This window comes from Filicampus tigris, chromosome 1 (genome assembly GCF_054856515.1).
Source record: "Filicampus tigris isolate MCC_2025a chromosome 1, RoL_Ftig_1.0, whole genome shotgun sequence".
NCBI classification, from domain to species: Eukaryota; Metazoa; Chordata; class Actinopteri; order Syngnathiformes; family Syngnathidae; genus Filicampus; species Filicampus tigris.
This window is the reverse complement of record NC_141217.1, coordinates 604,549-624,498: the sequence shown is the minus strand read 5'-3', so window position 1 is coordinate 624,498 and position 19,950 is coordinate 604,549. Positions and strand designations below refer to the sequence as shown.

The following is a 19,950-nucleotide window of genomic DNA, read 5'->3' as shown; positions in this document are numbered from 1 at the left end:
CACCGGTTGCTGCCAGGGAAAAACCCATGCAACTCAGCAAAATCTGCCTCTCTAAGGAGGTTCACAAGGTCTTCGCATCTATTGTGGAATGTCCAGGCATTTCATCAGCCAGTTTCCACTCTGACTTAAGAGTTCCATTGCGACCTCAGTACCGTACAGTCTTTAGTTGAGGGACACGAGAACCTCCAGTGAACCTTCACAGCGCATTATCGTCTGCCACTGTCTCCTCCCCCATTAAGTCTGTCTCTGTCTTCAGGTGTTGGGATTTAGGGACAGACAATTTTATCGATTAAGATTTTTTTCCTAATGCTAAGTTCTCCCTGTCCAAGTTAGAGTCGCCTCGACCGGTCAGTGCCATTGACGGAAGCCCCCTAGAAACTATTACACACCAGACAGTTTCCCTTTCCTGACCCTTAGACCCTTACAGAGGTGAGATGGGTGATCCGACTTTAGATGACTAAATTACATCACCATTAATAATGGGTATCTGCTCACCCTAATCGACCCCTCCTTTGAGCCCTTTAATTACTTAACCAAGCCACCATTATCACTACTTTCACTAGATCTTTGCAACGCTCATCGATTGGTGTATATCCAGGAGGGCCACGAGAGGAAAGCAGCCTTTAAGACGGCCCTTTGGCACTTCAATTATTTGGTGATGACCTTCGGTCTCACCAAAGACAGCTCCAGCAGTGTTTCAAGCACTCATTAATGACGTTCTGTAAGATATGCTTAAAGACATCAACCCAAACACTTTTTTTTCAAGAATATGTTCCCAGCAGGCCCACTAGTTGAAACACGGCATTCTGATAAATATTGCATTTATGGAATAAGAGTTAAGCAGCAAAATCCACCCGTTTTTAGCCATCTCAGTGGGCGGCCATTTTGTCACTTCCGTAGATTGAAAATGGCATCACAACTGCTCAGGACTAAGGTAACAACTAATCACGGCCCAGCTTCAGAAAACAGGTCAGCCGTGATTGGTCATTACCGGAGCCCTGAGCAGATGTCATTTTCACTTGACAGAAGTGACAAAATGGCCGCCCCCAGAGATGGCTAAAAACGGATGAATTAACTCTTTATTCTTCAAATGCAATATTTATCAGAATACCTTGTTACAACTAGTGGGCTTGCATAGAACATATTCTTAAAAAAATATATGTTTGAGTTGACTTCACTTTAACCAGTTTGTGTACGTATCTTGGTGAGATATTGATTTTCCCTTGAACCCCAGAACACATCCAGCATGTTAGATTAGTTCTACAATATCTCCTAGTAAACAAACTCTTTGTCAAACCAGAAAACTGCATGTTTGGTGTTCCCTGTTACTTTTCTTGGTCAGCTTAGGCCAGATCCTCCTAAGATTGATGGAGTGGCTAATTGGCAAGTCCCTTCCTCCCTCAAACAGCTCCAACGGTTCCTGGTGTTCGTAAACTACAGGAGGTTCATCCATGACTACAGCAAGATCGCTGCAGCGCTCACCCATCTCACCTCTATAGTCTCCATTCATAAGGAGCCCCAAAGCTGACACCACAAAGAACTGTTCTCCTCTGCCCCTGTCCATCCATACTGATCCTGCTCTCCAGTTCATCGTTGAGGTAAATGCTTCTAAATACCAGGTGTAGGCCGTGCTCGCTCAGAGGAGTTCCAGGGACTAAAATGTACATCCTTGTGCATTCTTATTGCATATTTTATCCCAGTCTTTATTGAATGAATTACATTTACATCTCATCTTCATTAGTCCACGAACATACATGCTGATTTCGTCCCATTTATTCTTTATTCTTTATATTTATTCCATTAAGGCCTAAAGCGCCTGGTCAAATATCTCTCAAAAACCTAAGGAAGACTATAGAATCACTCTTTAATCCATTAAGGCCTAAAGCGCCTGGCTCAACAGCTCCCCAAAACCTAAGGTTGCCTTTTGAATTACCCTTGAAAACCTGAAGTTATATCAATATCGTCATTGTCTACAAACCATATCATATCACGTTTGACTGGTTCCACTGTTTCAAAGTCCACAAGCGCGTAATCTATACAGTATATCACTGCCATTACTTATTTCAGAGCTCCCGTCGATCGACAGTGTCCGCCATTAGCCTACGGCTTGAAAAAAAATCAGAAACATCCTACGCGGTCTCGCGACACCGTCATGTGTATATTCTGAGGCATTAAATTGGCTAAGAGACGGAGAATTGGATTTAAAAAAGACACAGACGTATCCGCTCTCCCGGCTTTAACGGTAGAAAGACGCAACAACAGTGCTCCCGGCTCTAGTGGTAGAAATGTGGTTATGCACTCCTGTCCTTAATGGGTTAAAAGTTTTCCCGGAAATTCAACCTCATTAAAAATGGGCGTCATTCAAGGCGCTAATTTTGTTCTGATTCCTCCCTCAAAAATTGTTAAAAGTTTAAGTGCAGGTAATATCATTTTTCTGATAACAAACAAAAACAACAACAAAAAAACATAAACTGAGCCTCTTACTGAAAAATGGACTATCCTGGCTGCATGATCCCTTTAACCCATTTAGGCCTAAAGCACCTGGCAAAACATCTAGAACAAAATGGTACAATGGCAAGAAATAAAAATAATATTCACAAGACTCATGTGGTGACATTTAACCAGAGGTGGGTAGAGTAGCCAAAAAGTGTACTCAAGTAAAGTACTGTTACTTCAGAATAATATGACTCAAGTAGAAGTAAAAAGTAGTCATCCAAATAATTAATTGAGTAAAAGTAAAAAAGTACTTGGTGAAAAAAACTACTCAAGTACTGAGTAACTATAGTAATGTCTCATTTATTTTTTATTTTTTTAAAAACAGCCATTCAATTAGACCAAAATACAAAATAATCATCTTCAGGCAAATTAAAGTCCATCCAATCAATAAAATGAATTACATTTAATTAAAGAAGAAGAAGAAAAGCTTAAAATAATATAATCTTAAGGTCAATTCAAGTACTTTAATAAACAATAAAATAATAATTGTATAAATAAAATAAATACATTAAGCACAAGTAGCACAAAATTTCAGCCCCTGCACTTCTTTTTTAACAGGCTCCGCAGGCAGAACAACAAAGTAGCTCATGAATCCGTATAAACTATGTGTGTGTGTGTGTGTGTGTCTGTGTGGGCGTGTTTCGATCTGTGTGTATGTGACAAAACATGCAAAAACAAACATTTTTCCCAAAGAACCTCCTCTTCTGTGTCTGCATAGTCGGCATTGCTGCATGACATTTTCGATCCCAGTGAGAGAGAGAGAGAGAGACGCGTATGTACGCGGAGGGGATTTAAGTAATGGGTTCAATGTAGCCGAGTAAGAGTACAGTTTCTTCTTCACAAATCTACTCAAGTAAAAGTCAAAAGTATAGTGATGTAAAACCACTCATAGAAGTACAAAATTTACCAAAACTTACTCAAGTAAATGTAACGGAGTAAATGTAACTTGTTACTACCCACCTCTGCATTTAACTATGATCCACCGCTCACATTTAGGAGGATATATAATTGGAATTTGGCGGTGGAAATGTTTCACCCATTAAGGCCTAAAGTGCCTGGTAAAAAATATTTGATATCATGACTTTTTTCTGTTTTCTTTTCTTTTTACTTTTATTATATATTTGGAAATACACAGTAAGCTATCTTAAAATGTACTGTACAAGTATAATGGTGCAGAAATGAGTGTCCTTTTGGTATACCTACAGTATGAACCTGTAAACTAAAGTGTTAACTAGAAGTATACAAGTTGTATACGAGTACATAAATGAGTGCACTTGAAGTACACTTCAAGTATAAACCGGTAAACACTTCATGAGTATACCTACAGTATACTTTTATAAACTTAATTTGTTGTACATAGTCCAGAGTACACTTATATACTTATACTCAAGTATAGTTTATAAAGTATACTTCTTGTATACTACTTTTTTGTAAGGGCTATACCCCACAAATAGCGGGCCCACTGTATTAAGTTCTTATATTTTACAACACAGTGCTAATTTTTCTTTATTAAATACATTCAACAGATTTTTTTTTTCCAGGGAATTAAACAGATTAAAGTGACACTTGGATGTCCAGTGACTCCGACCGAACAAGGATAGAAGGCGCGGCCATTCTCTTCATTAACAAGAGGCGTTATTCATGTAGTCACTTGTTTCCTAATTTCTCCCAAAGCTATTGATAAAATAGAAAATGACAAATCTTTTCATTTTCCTGATCAAAAAATATATAAAATGAACTTGTTAGTGAAATGATGGCCTTCCCGACCCAACCATCCCTTTAATGGCATTTTCATTCCTTTCACTCTGAAAAGTTGATTTGAGAGAACAGTGATTTGAGCTACAAGCATGGCTAACTGAACGAATTAAACTCCTCAGCCAAGATACCACTGTTGTTAAGCTTCTTATAGCATACCTGCTCTTTGAGCTCTGTAAGCTGTGTGGTGAGCGTCATCACCACTTTCATGGTGGAGGCAAGTTTGTCCTGCAGCATCCTCATCTCATTCTGCTCGCCGTCGCCGTCTGTGACTACCAGCGACATGGCCTGCATGCGGGGGAACCAATCCAGGTTGTTGTTCTGCAAGACAGCAGGTGTTCGGGAATGTAGTTGCTGTCCCAGGGGTGTGACGTCAAGGTACATCTCTTGTACCTTAATCATCATGGCCACGTAGCTCTCGGGCCCCGTGTAGTCTGTCTTGTTCTTTTCGCGCACCAGAACGATAAAGTACAAGTAGTTCCAGATGTTGTGCTCCAGCTTGATGTGCTCCTCGAATGATACAGTCTTGTTGTCAAATTTGTCTCGCTCCAGACCTGAAAGTAAAAAGCACTATGTGACTTGCTGTGAAGATTGAATACAGTGGTGCCTTGAGATGCGTTGAAGTGACCACTCTTGTAACTCAAAACACTCTTATCTCAGATAATTTAAATGAATGGAAAATCCATTGATCCATTTCAGTCCCCCCCTAAAACCCAACAAAAAATGTTGTAAAATGTTTTAACATGAAAAAATAAAATTGTACTTTTTAAAAACATAGTAATACTATATACTAATAATAACACGCTTTCCTCATATGGTTTTCATATGGTTTCTTGCCGTGTCATTTTTAACATAGTTTCTCAGGTTGTGTCTGTATGTGTTAGGGCTGGGATGATACTCTTTTGGCCCAATCCAATACGGATCCCGATACTTGGGTTGCGATCCGATACGTATTGCGATACTTAAATATTATAAACATTTATATTTTACAAAACTGAGGCATGTGTTTCCAAACTTTTAACGTAGCGCCACTTGACATTTATTCAAGTGTCATGATTGAAAAGTGCATAAACTGTTCCTGATACTCAGGAGTGCAATAAATAAAACTTGATTCACAAAGCTCAACTTTAAGGATCTCAAATGTTCCAAAAGCATGTTATAGTACGTGCAAAACATAACACAACATAAGGTATCAAAAGTTTCAATACTTCATCAACGTATCAATACTTGGCATCGGCATAAAAAGTATCACGATACATCACGATATTCTATTTTTCGAAGCCCTAATATGTGTGTGTTTTATGTGCGAGAACGCAAGTGTACTTGTGGATATGTCTTTATGTATGTTAGGAGGGAGAGTGCGGTGTCTTCTCTTATGTTGTATTTTGGGTGTTTTTATTGCACAGCACTTTGAGTTGAATTTTTATGTATGAAAAATGCTATATAAATCAAATTTGATCGATTGATAACACATCACAAGTATAATACAGTCATGCAGACACAAAAGAGGTGTTTCTCAACTCCTGTAAGATATGTCGGGCATGTTACTAAAAAAAAAAAAAAAAAAAAAAAATGGTTATAGTTACAAATTACTTCATCCAAAAAGTCATTGCGTTAGTAACTCAGTTATTACTTGGTAAACATATTTAGTTACTTTCTATTTCTATTATGTTCTATCTATAGTGCACCACTGCAGTCCTAATTTGGGGGTTATGATGTTAAGCTCTATCGTATGGTGTTCTACAGGGTTAGGATTTTGGGGCAATTGCTGTTCCCATTGTATTTGTTGCCCCTGGGGTCCATCCTTAAAAAACACAGTATTTCCTTCCACTGCTATGCTGACGACTGTCAAATCTATAACCCTCTAAGTGAAAAATAGGCTTCCTCCTTAAGACCACTTTTGTCCTGCCTAGAGGACATCAAAGATTGGATGTCACTAAATTTCCTAAATTTCGACGAAAAGAAAACAGAAGTTATGGTGCTCGGTCCCAGCGGCTCGTCTCCATCCCACCCTGTTGTCCTGGGCTCCCTGGCTTCATATCTAAAGCCAACAGTCTCAAACTTGGGTTTTAAAATGGACAGTGATCTTAAATTGGACCAGCAAATCAGCACTGTTGTAAAGTCGAGCTTCCTTTACCTTAGACAGCTGGCTAAGGTAAAGCCCCTCCTTTCCCATCAGCACTTCAAACAGTCATCCATGCCTTTGTTGCATTTCGGCTAGATTACTGCAATGCACTTTATTTCGGAGTCAGCCAGTATTCCCTCAAACATCTCCAGTTGGTCCAAAATTCTGCTGCCCGCCTACTACCTGGAGCTTGGAGGATGGAGCACATGACACCAATTCTGGCCTCCCTTCACTGGCTCCCAGTGCATTTTAGGGTTCAATTTAAGATTATCTTATTTAACTATAAGTCATTAAATGGCCTGGCCCCGGCTTACCTCTCTGAGCACCTCCACTCCTATGCACCTTACCGCAGCCTCAGGTCTGCGGACCAGGCGCTGCTCAAGGTGCCGAGGACCAAGAGGAGCCTCAGAGGGGATTGAGCCTTTTCAACTGCTGGCCTCCCATTGGTTGTTAGGCAAGCCCCCTCTCTGTCCATTTTTAAACCCGGTTAAATACATATTTCTTTTCTCGGGCTTTTGATCAGACCTGAAATTTTTCGGCTCTTTTACGTTGTCAATTGTATATAGTGTTTTATGTCAATTTATTGGCTTCATTATTTATATTGTATTTATATTTATAAATTATTTATGTCTATATTTATTAATACATGTATCACAGCCTTTTATTGTTTTTGTTCTATTTACTGTATTATTTGTAAAGTTCTTTGTTTCAGCTCTAGCTGTTATGAAATGCGCTATATAAATACAATTGTATTGTATTGTATTGTATTGTATTGTATCAATGAAAATTTGGTGGTATATGTCACAGCCTAAGATACAAAAACATCCATATGTCACAGCCTAAGACCTACAAAAACATTTGATATAGCCATGTGCTTACACCTTACAGGAAGTCAACCATTTTGATTTTAGTTTGTAATTGTCGCACCTTTTTGGGACTTTCATAGTGGTCATATTTTAAGGAACTCCTCCTAGAGGATTTATCCGATCGTCTTCAAACTTTGCATGCTTCATCTAAAGATGTTTAAGTTGAAGACTTATTGAAATCTTTTTATTTCATTGTACGATGTTGTGTCGATGCACCGTATATCATGAAAAATGATGCCGTTTTGGAGGGTCTAAACCAACGGTGTCCAAACTACGAGCGTGATTTTTTTGGCCCGCCACAAATTTTGAAAATATAATAAATAATACAATTAAAATGGTCCGCACAAGAAGCGTGAGCTCAACTCTGTTACACTTCTCAGTTTCCACACTAGATGGAGCCAGCCCTTGAGAGAGCGCTTCTCCACCAAACATAAACAAAAGAATAAGAGAATTTTTTTTTTTTACCTTAGTCAGCAGAAAGGGCAGCAGCACTAAAGAAATGCAAAATTGCAAATGAGTGTAGAAGATTTCAAACACGGTAGTAAAATTAATATTTCTTCAAAGAAATAAACGGAAAGTGCATCCGTTTGATTTGCAATGAAGATGTTGCTGTGATGAAAGAATATAATGTCCGTCCCCACTTTGAGACCAAGCATCAGAGCTACTCATCGTACACCGGTGCTGAACGCAAAAACACAAAAATTCAAGCAAATGGCAGCTACCCTGCAGGCTCAATAACAGTTTTTTTTTTGTCGTGCTAACAAATTACAGGAAAACGCCACAGCAGCAAGCTATGAAGTCTCTAAACTTATTGCCCAGCATGGCAAACCGTTCTCAGACGGCGCTTTCATAAAGCAGTGCCTCATCAAAGTCACAGAAATAACGTCACTGGAAAAAATGCAGGATTTCAATAACGTGAGTTTCCAGAAATACAGTGGCGCGGAGAATCGAGGACTTGTCAGCTAACATTTTTAGTTGACCTCACTCATCATCTGAATACACTAAACAAGAACCTTCAAGGAAAAGAACAGCTGGTCCCACACCTGTATGCACACATGAAAGCCTTCTGCGTAAAGCTCCGCCTGTTTAAGATTCAACTACAAAGCTTTAACGCTGCACACTTCCCTGCACTGTCCGAAATCAAGTCTGCTTATCCAAAGGCCAACCTTTCTGTTAAAAAAGAGAAATATGTGTCTGTGATTGCATCTATTGTGACAGAATTCAACCAATATTTCCAAGATTTTTCTGTCATTGAGAAACAAATCAAACTGTTCTCAATCCCCTTCCTGGTGGATACAGAAGAAGTTGATGAGAGTCTGCAGTTAGAATTGATTGAAATGCAATGTGATGATTCTCTGAAGCGCCAACACCAGCTTCTCTCCCTTCCTGACTTCTATCAAAGTTTGGATAATGCCAAGTTTCCTCTGATGAGACGCCATGCAAAAAGAATGATGAGACTGTTCGGCTCAACATACATCTGAACAAACACTTTCTCTGTTAAATCAGAACAAAAGCAGACTGAGAACCAGAATGACTGATAGCCATCTTTGTGAAGTCCTTCGTGTCTCAACCACCAAACTTTCTCCTGACATGCCCGCCATCCTTCAATCCAAAGGACAGCATCACTGCTCTCACTGAGTGCAATGTTCTTCACATTAAAGATGAAGTAATACATACACACAGTATTCATGTACAGTATTAATATGTCACCACATCTAATGTGCGGCCCTAGCCTTTGTTTGTTTTTTGTATTTGGCCCTCATTAAAAAAGTTTGGACACCTCTGGTCTAAAGCTTGGCAAAAACTCATGAAAATTTGCACACACATCAGACCTTCCATGAAAGTTAATATTTGAGAGATTGCTATTTTCCCCAAAAAAGCTCTACAATTTTTTTACTAAGCGTTTCCGGTTCCACGTACATTTGTGAAAACTGGTCGGCATATGTAACAGACCAAGATCTTAATGTTTTTTCGAGTCATGTGCAAAATTAACAGGAAGTCCCCATTTTGACTTTATTTTGAGTTTTGCGCCAAATTTGGCCTTTTATAGGGTTATATTTTGCCTATGCAAAAACTCGTAAAACTTTGCACACACATTAGACCTGGCATAAAAATAAAAACGGTAGAGATTTCTTGTGCTTGTTTAAAAAAATGTCTCCTTAGATCTCCGACACATATTTAAGGAAGCATTCACGCTTCTACATTTTACGTAGATATATGACAATCTGTAACAGCTTATAGCCATAGGCTAAATTTTACAGGAAGTCCGCCATTTTTACTTTATTTTAGAATAGGACAACATTCTTGCCCTTTTGTAGAGGTCATATTTTAACAAACTCCTCCTAGTTATTAAGTTTATTATTATTATTTACTGTTTCAAGAGAAGATGTAAAAATAAATTGTCAGTGCAAGAGAAGCACTATTTATAATTTAAAAAACGGGACCCGTTGTCTCCTGCTTGCTAAACGTCATCAGCTGAGCCAAGGAGATTCGGCTGTGCCGCCGCCCACACATCGGACGCCGCATGGATCCCCAGCTCCTCAAGGAGCTTTGCAGGGCCCGCCAATTGGAGGTGGCACGCGCACCTGCTGCTGCTCCCATAAGGATAGCGTTGTTGAATGCCCGGTCGTTGATGAACAAATCGTTTATCCTCAGGGAGCTATTTCTTCTCAATGACTTGGATTTCCTCTGCCTGATGCAGACTTGGACTGGCGCCGGTGAGTGCAGTGCGATGCTTGAACTATTACCGCCTGCATGTTCTTACTTGGACGCTCCGAGAACATCAGGTCGTGGTGGAGGAACTGTTTTTAAAAACAATTCTAAATGTAAACAGTGTATATTCGCCACATCTTTCTCAAGCTTTGAGGGCACTTTCTTTCATCAGCACTTAGAAACAGTCATCTATGCCTTTGTTACATCTCAGCTAGATTACTGTAATGCACTTTATTTTAGAGTCGACCAGTCCTCTCTCAAAGTCTCCAGTTGGTCCAAAATGCTGCTGCTCGCTTCCTAACTGGAGCTTGGAAGATGGAGCACATAACACCAATTCTGGCCTCCCTTCACTGGCTCTCGGTGCACTTTAGGGTTTCGATTTAAGATTCTTTAATCTTTTGTTTATAAGTCATCAAATGGCCTCACCCCGGCGTACCTCTCCAAGCTCTTCCACTCCTACGCACCTTCCCGCAGCCTCAGGTCTGCGGACCAGGCGCCGCTCGAAGTGCCAAGGACTAAGCGGAGCCTCAGAGGGGATCGAGCCTAATGGAATGACCTTCGTTAGTTAAAGCCATTCTCCAGGTGCTTTTTGCTTACTTATTTGTCCGCAAGCAACTACTGCTTCTTGTTGAAGCGTTTAAAAGCAGTTGTGACTCCTTGTCGGTCTTCACGAATGAGCCTGGTGCTATGTTTTTGGTTTCGTAGAAGTAACGTCAAAGGACGTAAGTTCCTTCTGAATGGACAGTATTTGGCTAACTATTGCCGCCTAAAGGCTTGGCATGCTTATAAGTGCGTTTGAAAACGCACTTCCGCTATATAGTGTAGCTGCATTTTTAACAAACGAGGATATGTATTTCAACATGGAGTGGGGGGGAATTATTAGGTTGTTTAAAAAAAAGCCCGGCTACGTGTAGACAAGGCCTTAATTGCTATGCAGTTGATATGGTTCTTTTTGCTTTGTCCTTTATTATGTCATATAGGCCTGATATCTTAGTTTATAAATTTGCGTTACTCAGTGACATTGTCAGTACATCAAATTTTATTTGAGTGAGGATGCAAGCTTTCTCCCAGTCAGAATTCCTCCAGTCCAACTCTCTGTAGTTACTTTGTATTTTTGTTGATGGTGGTAAATGGTAAATGGTCTTTTACTTGTATAGCACTTTTTCCACCTATTAATGCACTCAAAGCGCTTCACACTGACATCACATCTATACTGATGGCGCAGCATTAGGTGCAACTGGGGGTTTGATATCTTCCTCAAGGACACTTCGACAGGGATCAAACCCACAACCTTTTGGTTAAGAAGTGACCACTCTACTACTGAGCCATGCCGCCCCGTGAAAGACTTTTTACTTTTCAACTTCTGTGTCTGCTATTGGGTCCAAGTACCGCTCCTCACATGACAGAAGGTACTGACCAGTCGTGGACCACAGACACAATCCATCAAGCCAAAGATGTCACCACCTGCTCCAAACCATCACCCCTTCTCCAATCAAGGATCGATTATCTCACTGGCTGTTTCTTTGTCTTTTCACTGGGAACCTCTCATTGTACTCCTCCACGATGGGTCGCCCAGGCCGTCGCAAGTCCCGGTCGGCCTGCTACCGCGCTCAGCCTGCCGAAACACCCCCTCACCCCCTAAGCTCTGTCTTTTCTTCCACGTCTCCCATACATTTGCCATCTCCTTGTCCCAGTTTTTCATGTTCCCGTTCTAGTTTAGCACTAGTTTTGTTTTTAGACTAAGTTTTTTTCTAACTGTGAAGATGGCCATAATTTGGTTAATAAGAATAAGAATAAGAATGCCTTTATTGATCCCACAGTGGGGAAATTTTCATTGTTACAGTAGCAAAGATATAGGTCACACAGGGGCGGCGGCATAATGTGGCCATTAATGTATAACATTGACGGCAAACATTTAGAATCAAACCTATGTAGATATACGCAGTAACATGTGTATATACACATGTGTATACACACCAACCTACATCTACATAAAAAATATGAGGAACACTCATTTCGGCCTGTACATAGTACAGAGGAAAAAATACTCTAAGTGACAGTGCTGCAGTGCTGTAGTGAAATGTAAGGAACAGCATTGGATAAAAATAAAACTAGACTAACAGTAGTGGGGAATGTTGAGTATTGCACGGTATTACAGTAGTGGGGAATATTGGGTATTGGGTATTGCACGATATGAGCTCAGGTGCAGGAATCTCCTTTCTGATTCCGATTCTGACAATGATTTTGGTTTTCACGGTCCCTTCCTCAGTCATTACTCAAGCTCTTGTCAGTTTTTGTCACATTTTTTTCTGATGATGATCCCTTAGTGTCCACCCCAGAAACTTGCTTGGGTGCCCAGTTGGACATTGCCACTGGACCCCCACGGTGGTGGCCAACATAGGCGCCCAAGTAGAGGTTCTGGTTCCTCCCATAATTCCACGTTTTCCAAATCGCGCCTTCCTGAACCTGTACCCTTAGTATCCACCGCTGAACCCTTCCATTCAGACCCTCATTTGGGTGCCCGGTTGGCAATTTACATAGGACCTACACGGAGTGGCCAACGTAGGCGCCTCTAAGTAAAGGTTCTGGACATCCTGTAATCTCGCTTTTTCCAAGTCACGTCATTCCGAACCTATACCCAAGCCACTTGACTGCCCACCTTTTTCGTCACCTCGTTCTCCGTGCACCTAGTCCCGTGCATCACGTTTCTTCTAGATGACCTTCCTCACCATCTGTACTCCCAGCAGCTCATGTCTTTTGTGCTTCCCATCTTCTATGGTGGCAGGCTGATGAGGCAGGCCCCCATGCAGGCACCTCGGTAGCTGTAGCCCTTGTGGCGGCTCCTCCGCAGTGCCAGGCCTCTTTCCCAGCACCTCGGCAAGTGTAGGTTCCCGTCCCGGCTCCTCGACACCATCAGGCTCCAACCCTGCTCCAGCGGCGCAAGTTCTGCGGTTGCCCTCTGACTTGCTCTGGCAGTGAAAGCCATGTGGCCACTCTCAAATTCTGCTACGGCGGCATAAACTCTGCGGCTGCCCTCAGATACTGCGACAGCGGTGCAGCTCTGCTGCCGCCCTCCGATTCTGTTAAGGTGGCGCAAGGCTTGCGACCGCCTTCCAACTGCTACGGCAGTGCAAGCCCTGCTGCCGCCCTCTAATTCTACTACAGTGGTGCAAGCTCTGCTGCCGGGCTCCGATTCTGCTAGTGCGGCCGCATTCCGATTATGCTGCGGCGGTGCACGACCTGCGGCTGCCCTCCGAACTTGCTGAGGTGGCGCAAGCTCTGCGGCCACCCTCCAATTCTGCTACAGTGCCGCTTTCCTACCCTGCTTTAGCGGCAAAAGCCATGCAACCACCCTCCGACCTTGCTCCGACGCTCTGACTCGGCTCCAGCAGTGAAAGTCCTGCAGCCGCTCACACCTCCTCTGAACGGCCACTAGACTGGCCCAGTAAAGAACTTCTCATCTGGCATTTGGACGGGCACTGGATCGGTCCTGCCAAGACCCTCTTGTCTGGCCTCCTGGACACCCACCAGACTGGTTCTGCCAGGAACCTCTTGTCTGGCCTTCTCCGATCTGTTGTTGAATTTAATTTTGATTTAGAATTACGTTTCATGTTTTCTCTGTGATTCTTTATATGTGTCTGTCTCATTAGGTTATTGAGTCCACCTGTGCTCGGTTACCAGATCCCCTGTCCAAGTGTTCCTCGTCTCATAAGTTTGTATTTAGTTCCTTGCTTTCCTTCAGTCTTTATTGGTTCATTGTCTTTGTCGCGTGTTTGTTTGCTGTCTTAGTCCAAGTAGAGCAGGTTTCGTCCACCTGTGCTCGCTTACCCAATCCCCTGTGTTACCCAGTCAGCTCCCTCTATACACTTTGTGTCTTGTTCAGGTGTTAACTCGTTGTCTCGTCTGTTTGTATTTGGTTAATTGTTTTCTTTCAGGCTTTGTTGGTTCATTGTCTTTGTCACATCTAACTGCTATTTGTTTGCTGTCTTAACCCAAGTCAAGCTAGTTTCCTAGTGTCTGGTTAGTTAGTTCGATACTTATTGTTTTGTACTTATGTTTATTTTGTGTGTTTGATTTTTTACCTTGTTTGTCTGTTATTTTAGATTCTTGACACCTGGGTGGTGCCGCTTGGGGGTTGGGTCGGGGTTGGGGGGTTTACTACTGTTGTGACTGGTTGTTCCTAGATGTATCAGTTGCTATGCAGTTGGGATGGTTCTTTTATGCTTTGTTCTTTATTATGTCATAAGGCCTGAGGTCTGAGTTTATAAGCTCGAGTTACTCAGTGACACGTCCTTATGTCAAACTTTCGTCGAGTGAGGATGCAAGCTTTCTCCCAGTCAGAATTCCTCCAGTCTAGCTCTCTGTATTTACCTTTTGTTTTCGTTGATAAAGGCTTTTTACTTCTGAACTGGGTCCAAATCCCACTCCTCACGTGACAGACCCAGACAGGTCGTGGTCATGTTTTCTGCCTTGCCACTAACATTCAGAGATTTCACCACATTCTCTCAATCTTTTGATGATATTATGGAATGTAGATGATGAAATCCCTAAATCCATTGGAATGGTACAGTGAAAAAAGATTCTGTTGGACTATTTGCTCACACGGTTGTTTACAAAGTCCCATTTTTGCTTGTGAACAACTGAGCCTTAGGGTGTATTCACATCAGTAAAGTCCTTTGTTCCATTTTGGTCCAGACCAAAAGCAAAATTATTTTTTGTTCATTTGGTGTGATTCATATTCACACTGTACATTTCGCAAGTGAACTATATTCTGTGAAACACATCAACACGGGTGATATTTGGTGCTCCCACTGAAAAGAAAGGACGAGGGCGGCACACACAGCACAAACCCATCAATGGAGGAAAACATGCAATTCTTGAAAAGACCATGGATCACATATGACTATAATCACTATTATTTCCAACGATGCCGGGTTATAGTGGCTTGTTAAGCCCCAAAGTCTTACGTATCTTGTATTTGGTGTGGATCGGCAGTGATTTGTATTCAGATCTGTAGCAAACCACACTAAGTCTGTTCGGAAGCGCACTGATACCTCAAACAGTGGGTCTTGGTCTGGTTGTTTGATCCACACCAAGATTAATGTGTGTGCATTCACTCCTGCATTAGAGGTCCAGACCAGCATGGGACATGAAGCTTTGTCCGTTTAAAGTGGACCAAACAGTGCAGGTGTGAATATAACCTTATTGGGGAGGCTGCTTTTACACTGAATCATGATACGCACCTGTTTCCAATTAACCGTTGTTCTGCCAAAATGTCCTACCTGTGCGAATCTTCCTAATGTAGGCTGATTTGACAGCCTGACCCTAATCCTAACCCACCTCACTATTGGCGTTATTGGTAGGACGTCTTGACGGGTAGTAAGGAATTTCAGGATACTGGTTCACCTGTGGAATGTTGCATGCACGTATTTTTGGTGAAATCTTTAACTTTCCCAGTATTTTGTTGCCCCTGTCTCAGCTTTATTTGAGGCAAATTCAAAATCAGAGACAAAATTAATTAATTCATCATTTTGTATATTAAATATCTTGTTTTTGTAGTGTATTCAACTGACTATAGGTTGAAAAGGATGTAAAATCATTGTTTTGTTTTATTTACAGTTTACCTGATGCCCCAACTTCAGTTGAATCTCGAAATAGGGTATGTTTACTTTTGTACAAATGTGTAGTATGTAGGGATGGGTGATAATTAAATATCAATATGTATCGTGATTGACATGTGATCGATAGCAATAGAAAATGCCTTCGATAATAACAAATCCGAAAGCAACTACGATCGCGGCATTGTGCGTGCTTAGGCAGCACGAAGCTGCCACAAACATGAAAGAGAAGCAGTTAAAACAACAAAGAAGCCACTAAACCAATGAAGAACAAGCATTAAAACCAACAAAGAATCAGTTAACCCAACGATGAATGCATGCGACATACTCGCGTCGAGTGGGTGAGTGGCATAACTTGAAAACTTAAAAATGAGTCGACTCAGGAAAACACTTCTAATAAAATTATATTATGCATTCCAACCCAATTAAACACCTCTGGATGGAGATGTTCTGTACAAGTAAAGATGTTCCGTGTCTTTAACGTGCTAGCGCCAGTATTAGCCATGTCCGACTCTCGGTATCACACTCAAGTTAAAATCAAGCAAGTAAAATATGAATGGACAATGGTCAATGCTAATGCGTGCACTGCAAGAGAGTATTAGTTCACTACACTTACATAGTATGATCATTGAATGAAGGCTAATATAAGCGTATCAACAACACTGCTTTGAGCATCTAAATAAGCAATTAAGCATTTTCAATGCACTGGTGAAGGAGAAACTACATATTACACTACATAATGATGTACACAAAAAGTTATTTTTTAAAATAGGCTAAAAAATTACCCCAATAATGATCAATATTGACTGATATGATATACTTATATTGTGAAAATTATTTCAGCCATATCGCCCAGCCCTACTAAGCACTATTACGTTTAATAAGGAGTTCATTTAATCTTTATATTACGTTTAATAAGGAGTTAATTTAATCTTTATATTGACCAGTTTAGTTCACTCTTTCATAGTTGTGTTGACCTCTTATCCTCTTATTAAAGGTTAAGCATTATGTTAAAATAAAATAACATAAATTCAGCTTTTTTTCTTCAGGGCCTTATTTTCAATAGTATAAAAAAAAAAGAAATAAAATCTCTCTATATATTGATTTCAACACTATGAAATACTTATATCGTGATATACTTTTCAGTCATATCCCCCATTCCTAGTAGTTTGACTTCGTGTACAGTGACCAAATAACATACAGTACTATTGTAAAATGTGACTAATGTGATTGGTTGTACAGTGTGAACTGACAGCAGATGAAACAGGTGGTCTTCAGGATCTCCTCCTTCTTCTGCTTCTCGCTCCTCAGGTCAGCAAAGGTGTCGATGATGACTCCGAAGATGAGGTTGAGGACAATGATGATGACAATGAAGTAGAACAACAAGTCATAGATGACACGGGCAGGAAACAGCGGCTCCTACACAAACACAGAAGAATATGAAGGGCAGGGACATGCAGTCAGGGGAGGCAGTGCTTCCCTGTTCCTTCCCCTCCATGTGAAGAGAAAAACAAAAACAAACTAATAATTATTACATTATAACATTTTCCATTTTAGGTATCTGGTCTCCTGGAGGTGGGGCTCGACGGCGAGCGCCTGGTGGCCGGGCCTGCACCCATGGGGCCCGGCCGGGCTCAGCCCGAAAAGGATACGTGGGTCCCCCTTCCCATGGGCTCACCACTGGTGGGAGGGGCCAAAGGGGTCGGGTGCCGTGTGAGCTGGGCGGCGGCGGAAGACGGGGACCTTGGCGGTCCGATCCCCGGCAGCAAAAACTAGCTCTTGGGACATGGAATGTCACCTCTCTGGCAGGGAAGGAGCCGGAGCTGGTGTGTGAGGCTGAGAGGTTCCGATTAGATATAGTCGGGCTCACCTCCACGCACAGCTTGGGTTCTGGTCCCAGTCCTCTCGAGAGGGGTTGGACGCTCTTCCACTCTGGAGTTGCCCAGGGTGAGAGGCGCCGAGCAGGTGTGGGCATACTTATTGCCCCCCGGCTTGGCGCCTGTACATTGGGGTTTACCCCGGTGGACGAGAGGGTAGCCTCCCTCCGCCTGAGGGTGGGGGGACGGGTCCTGACTGTTGTTTGTGCTTATGCACCAAACGGCAGCGCAGAGTACCCACCCTTTTTGGAGTCCTTGGAGGGTGTGCTGGAGGGCGCTCCACCTGGGGACTCCATCGTTCTGCTGGGGGACTTCAATGCTCACGTGGGCAATGACAGTGAGACCTGGAGAGGTGTGATTGGGAGGAACGGCCCCCCCGATCTGAACCCGAGCGGTGTTCGGTTACTGGACTTCTGTGCTCATCACGGATTGTCCATAACGAACACCATGTTCAAGCATAAGGGTGTCCATATGTGCACTTGGCACCAGGATACCCTAGGCCGCAGTTCGATGATCGACTTTGTAGTCGTATCATCGGACTTGCGGCCGCATGTTTTGGACACTCGGGTGAAGAGAGGGGCGGAGCTGTCAACTGATCACCATCTGGTGGTGAGTTGGCTCCGATGGTGGGGGAAGATGCCGGTCCGACCTGGCAGACCCAAACGTATTGTGAGGGTTTGCTGGGAACGTCTGGCAGAATCCCCTGTCAGAAGGAGTTTCAACTCCCACCTCCGGCAGAACTTTTCCCACGTCCCGGGGGAGGCGGGGGACATCGAGTCCGAGTGGACCATGTTTCGTGCCTCCATTGTTGAGGCGGCCGATCGGAGCTGCGGCCGCAAGGTGGTCGGTGCCTGTCGTGGCGGCAATCCCCGAACCCGCTGGTGGACACCAGCGGTAAGGGATGCTGTCCAGCTGAAGAAGGAGTCCTATCGGGCCTTTTTGGCCTGCGGGACCCCGGAGGCAGCTGACGGGTACCGGCAGGCCAAGCGGAATGCGGCTCTGGCGGTTGCTAAGGCAAAAACCCGGGTGTGGGAGGAGTTCGGGGAGGCCATGGAAAATGACTTCCGGACGGCTTCGAGGAAATTCTGGTCCACCATCCGGCGTCTCAGGAGGGCGAAGCAGTGCACCATTAACACTGTTTATAGTGGAGATGGGGTGCTGCTGACCTCAACTCGGGACGTTGTGGGTCGGTGGGGAGAGTACTTCGAAGACCTCCTCAATTCCACCGACACGCCTTCCACTGAGGAAGCAGAGCCTGGAGACTCTGAGGTGGGCTCTCCTATCTCTGGGGTTGAAGTCACCGAGGTAGTCAAAAAGCTCCTCGGTGGCAGAGCCCCGGGGGTGGATGAGATCCGCCCGGAGTTCATAAAGGCTCTGGATGTTGAGGGGCTGTCATGGTTGACACTTCTCTTCAACATCGCGTGGACATCGGGGACAGTGCCTCTGGATTGGCAGACCGGGGTGGTGGTCCCCCTTTTTAAGAAGGGGGACCGGAGGGTGTGCTCCAATTACAGAGGGATCACACTCCTCAGCCTCCCCGGCAAGGTCTATTCAGGGGTGCTGGAGAGGAGGGTCCGTCGGAAGGTCGAATCCCGGATTCAGGAGGAGCAATGTGGTTTTCGTCCTGGCCGTGGAACAGTGGACCAGCTCTACACCCTCAGCAGGGTCCTCGAGGGTGCATGGGAGTTTGCCCAACCGGTCTACATGTGTTTTGTGGACTTGGAGAAGGCGTTCGACCGTGTCCCTCGGGGAGTTCTGTGGGGGGTGCTTCGGGAGTACGGGGTACCGAGCCCCCTGATAAGGGCTGTCCGGTCCCTGTACCACCGATGCCAGAGTTTGGTCCGAATTGCCGGCAGTAAGTCGGATTCGTTTCCTGTGGGCGTTGGACTCCGCCAAGGCTGCCCTTTGTCACCGATTCTGTTCATAACCTTTATGGACAGAATTTCTAGGCGCAGCCGAGGTGTCGAGGGGGTCCGGTTTGGTGGCCTCAGTATTGCATCTCTGCTTTTTGCAGATGATGTAGTACTGTTGGCTTCTTCAAGCCGCGATCTCCAACTCTCGCTGGAGCGGTTCGCAGCCGAGTGTGAAACGGTCGGAATGAAGATCAGCACCTCCAAATCTGAGACCATGGTCCTCAGTCGGAAAAGGGTGGCGTGCCCTCTCCAGGTCGGGGATGAGATTCTGCCCCAAGTGGAGGAGTTCAAGTATCTTGGGGTCTTGTTCACGAGTGAGGGTAAGATGGAACGGGAGATCGACAGGCGGATCGGTGCAGCGTCTGCTGTGATGCGGACCCTGTATCGGTCTGTCGTGGTGAAGAAGGAGCTTAGCCGAAAGGCGAAGCTCTCAATTTACCGGTCGATCTACGTTCCTACTCTCACCTATGGTCATGAGCTGTGGGTCATGACCGAAAGAACAAGATCTCGGATACAAGCGGCCGAAATGGGTTTCCTTCGCAGGGTGTCTGGGCTCTCCCTTAGAGATAGGGTGAGAAGTTCGGCCAT

At 43.6% G+C, this 19,950-nt stretch overlaps 1 protein-coding gene across 11 annotated transcripts in view; it reads right to left on the bottom strand.

Moving 5' to 3' along the window:
- Positions 1-19,950, bottom strand: part of itpr3 (inositol 1,4,5-trisphosphate receptor, type 3) — a 373,289-nt gene that overhangs the window by 13,558 nt on the left and 339,781 nt on the right. For 10 of the 11 annotated variants that reach the window (XM_086045958.1, XM_086045973.1, XM_086045979.1 and 7 more), the window contains 3 exons: positions 16,826-16,991; positions 4,645-4,805; positions 4,411-4,572 (listed from right to left, as the gene is read on the bottom strand). In XM_086045958.1, coding sequence (XP_085902084.1) covers positions 4,411-4,572; positions 4,645-4,805; positions 16,826-16,991 — 489 coding nt within the window. Of the gene's footprint in view, positions 1-4,410; positions 4,573-4,644; positions 4,806-16,825; positions 16,992-19,950 lie in introns of those variants that run through there. The other variant, XR_015088794.1, reaches the window with a different exon arrangement.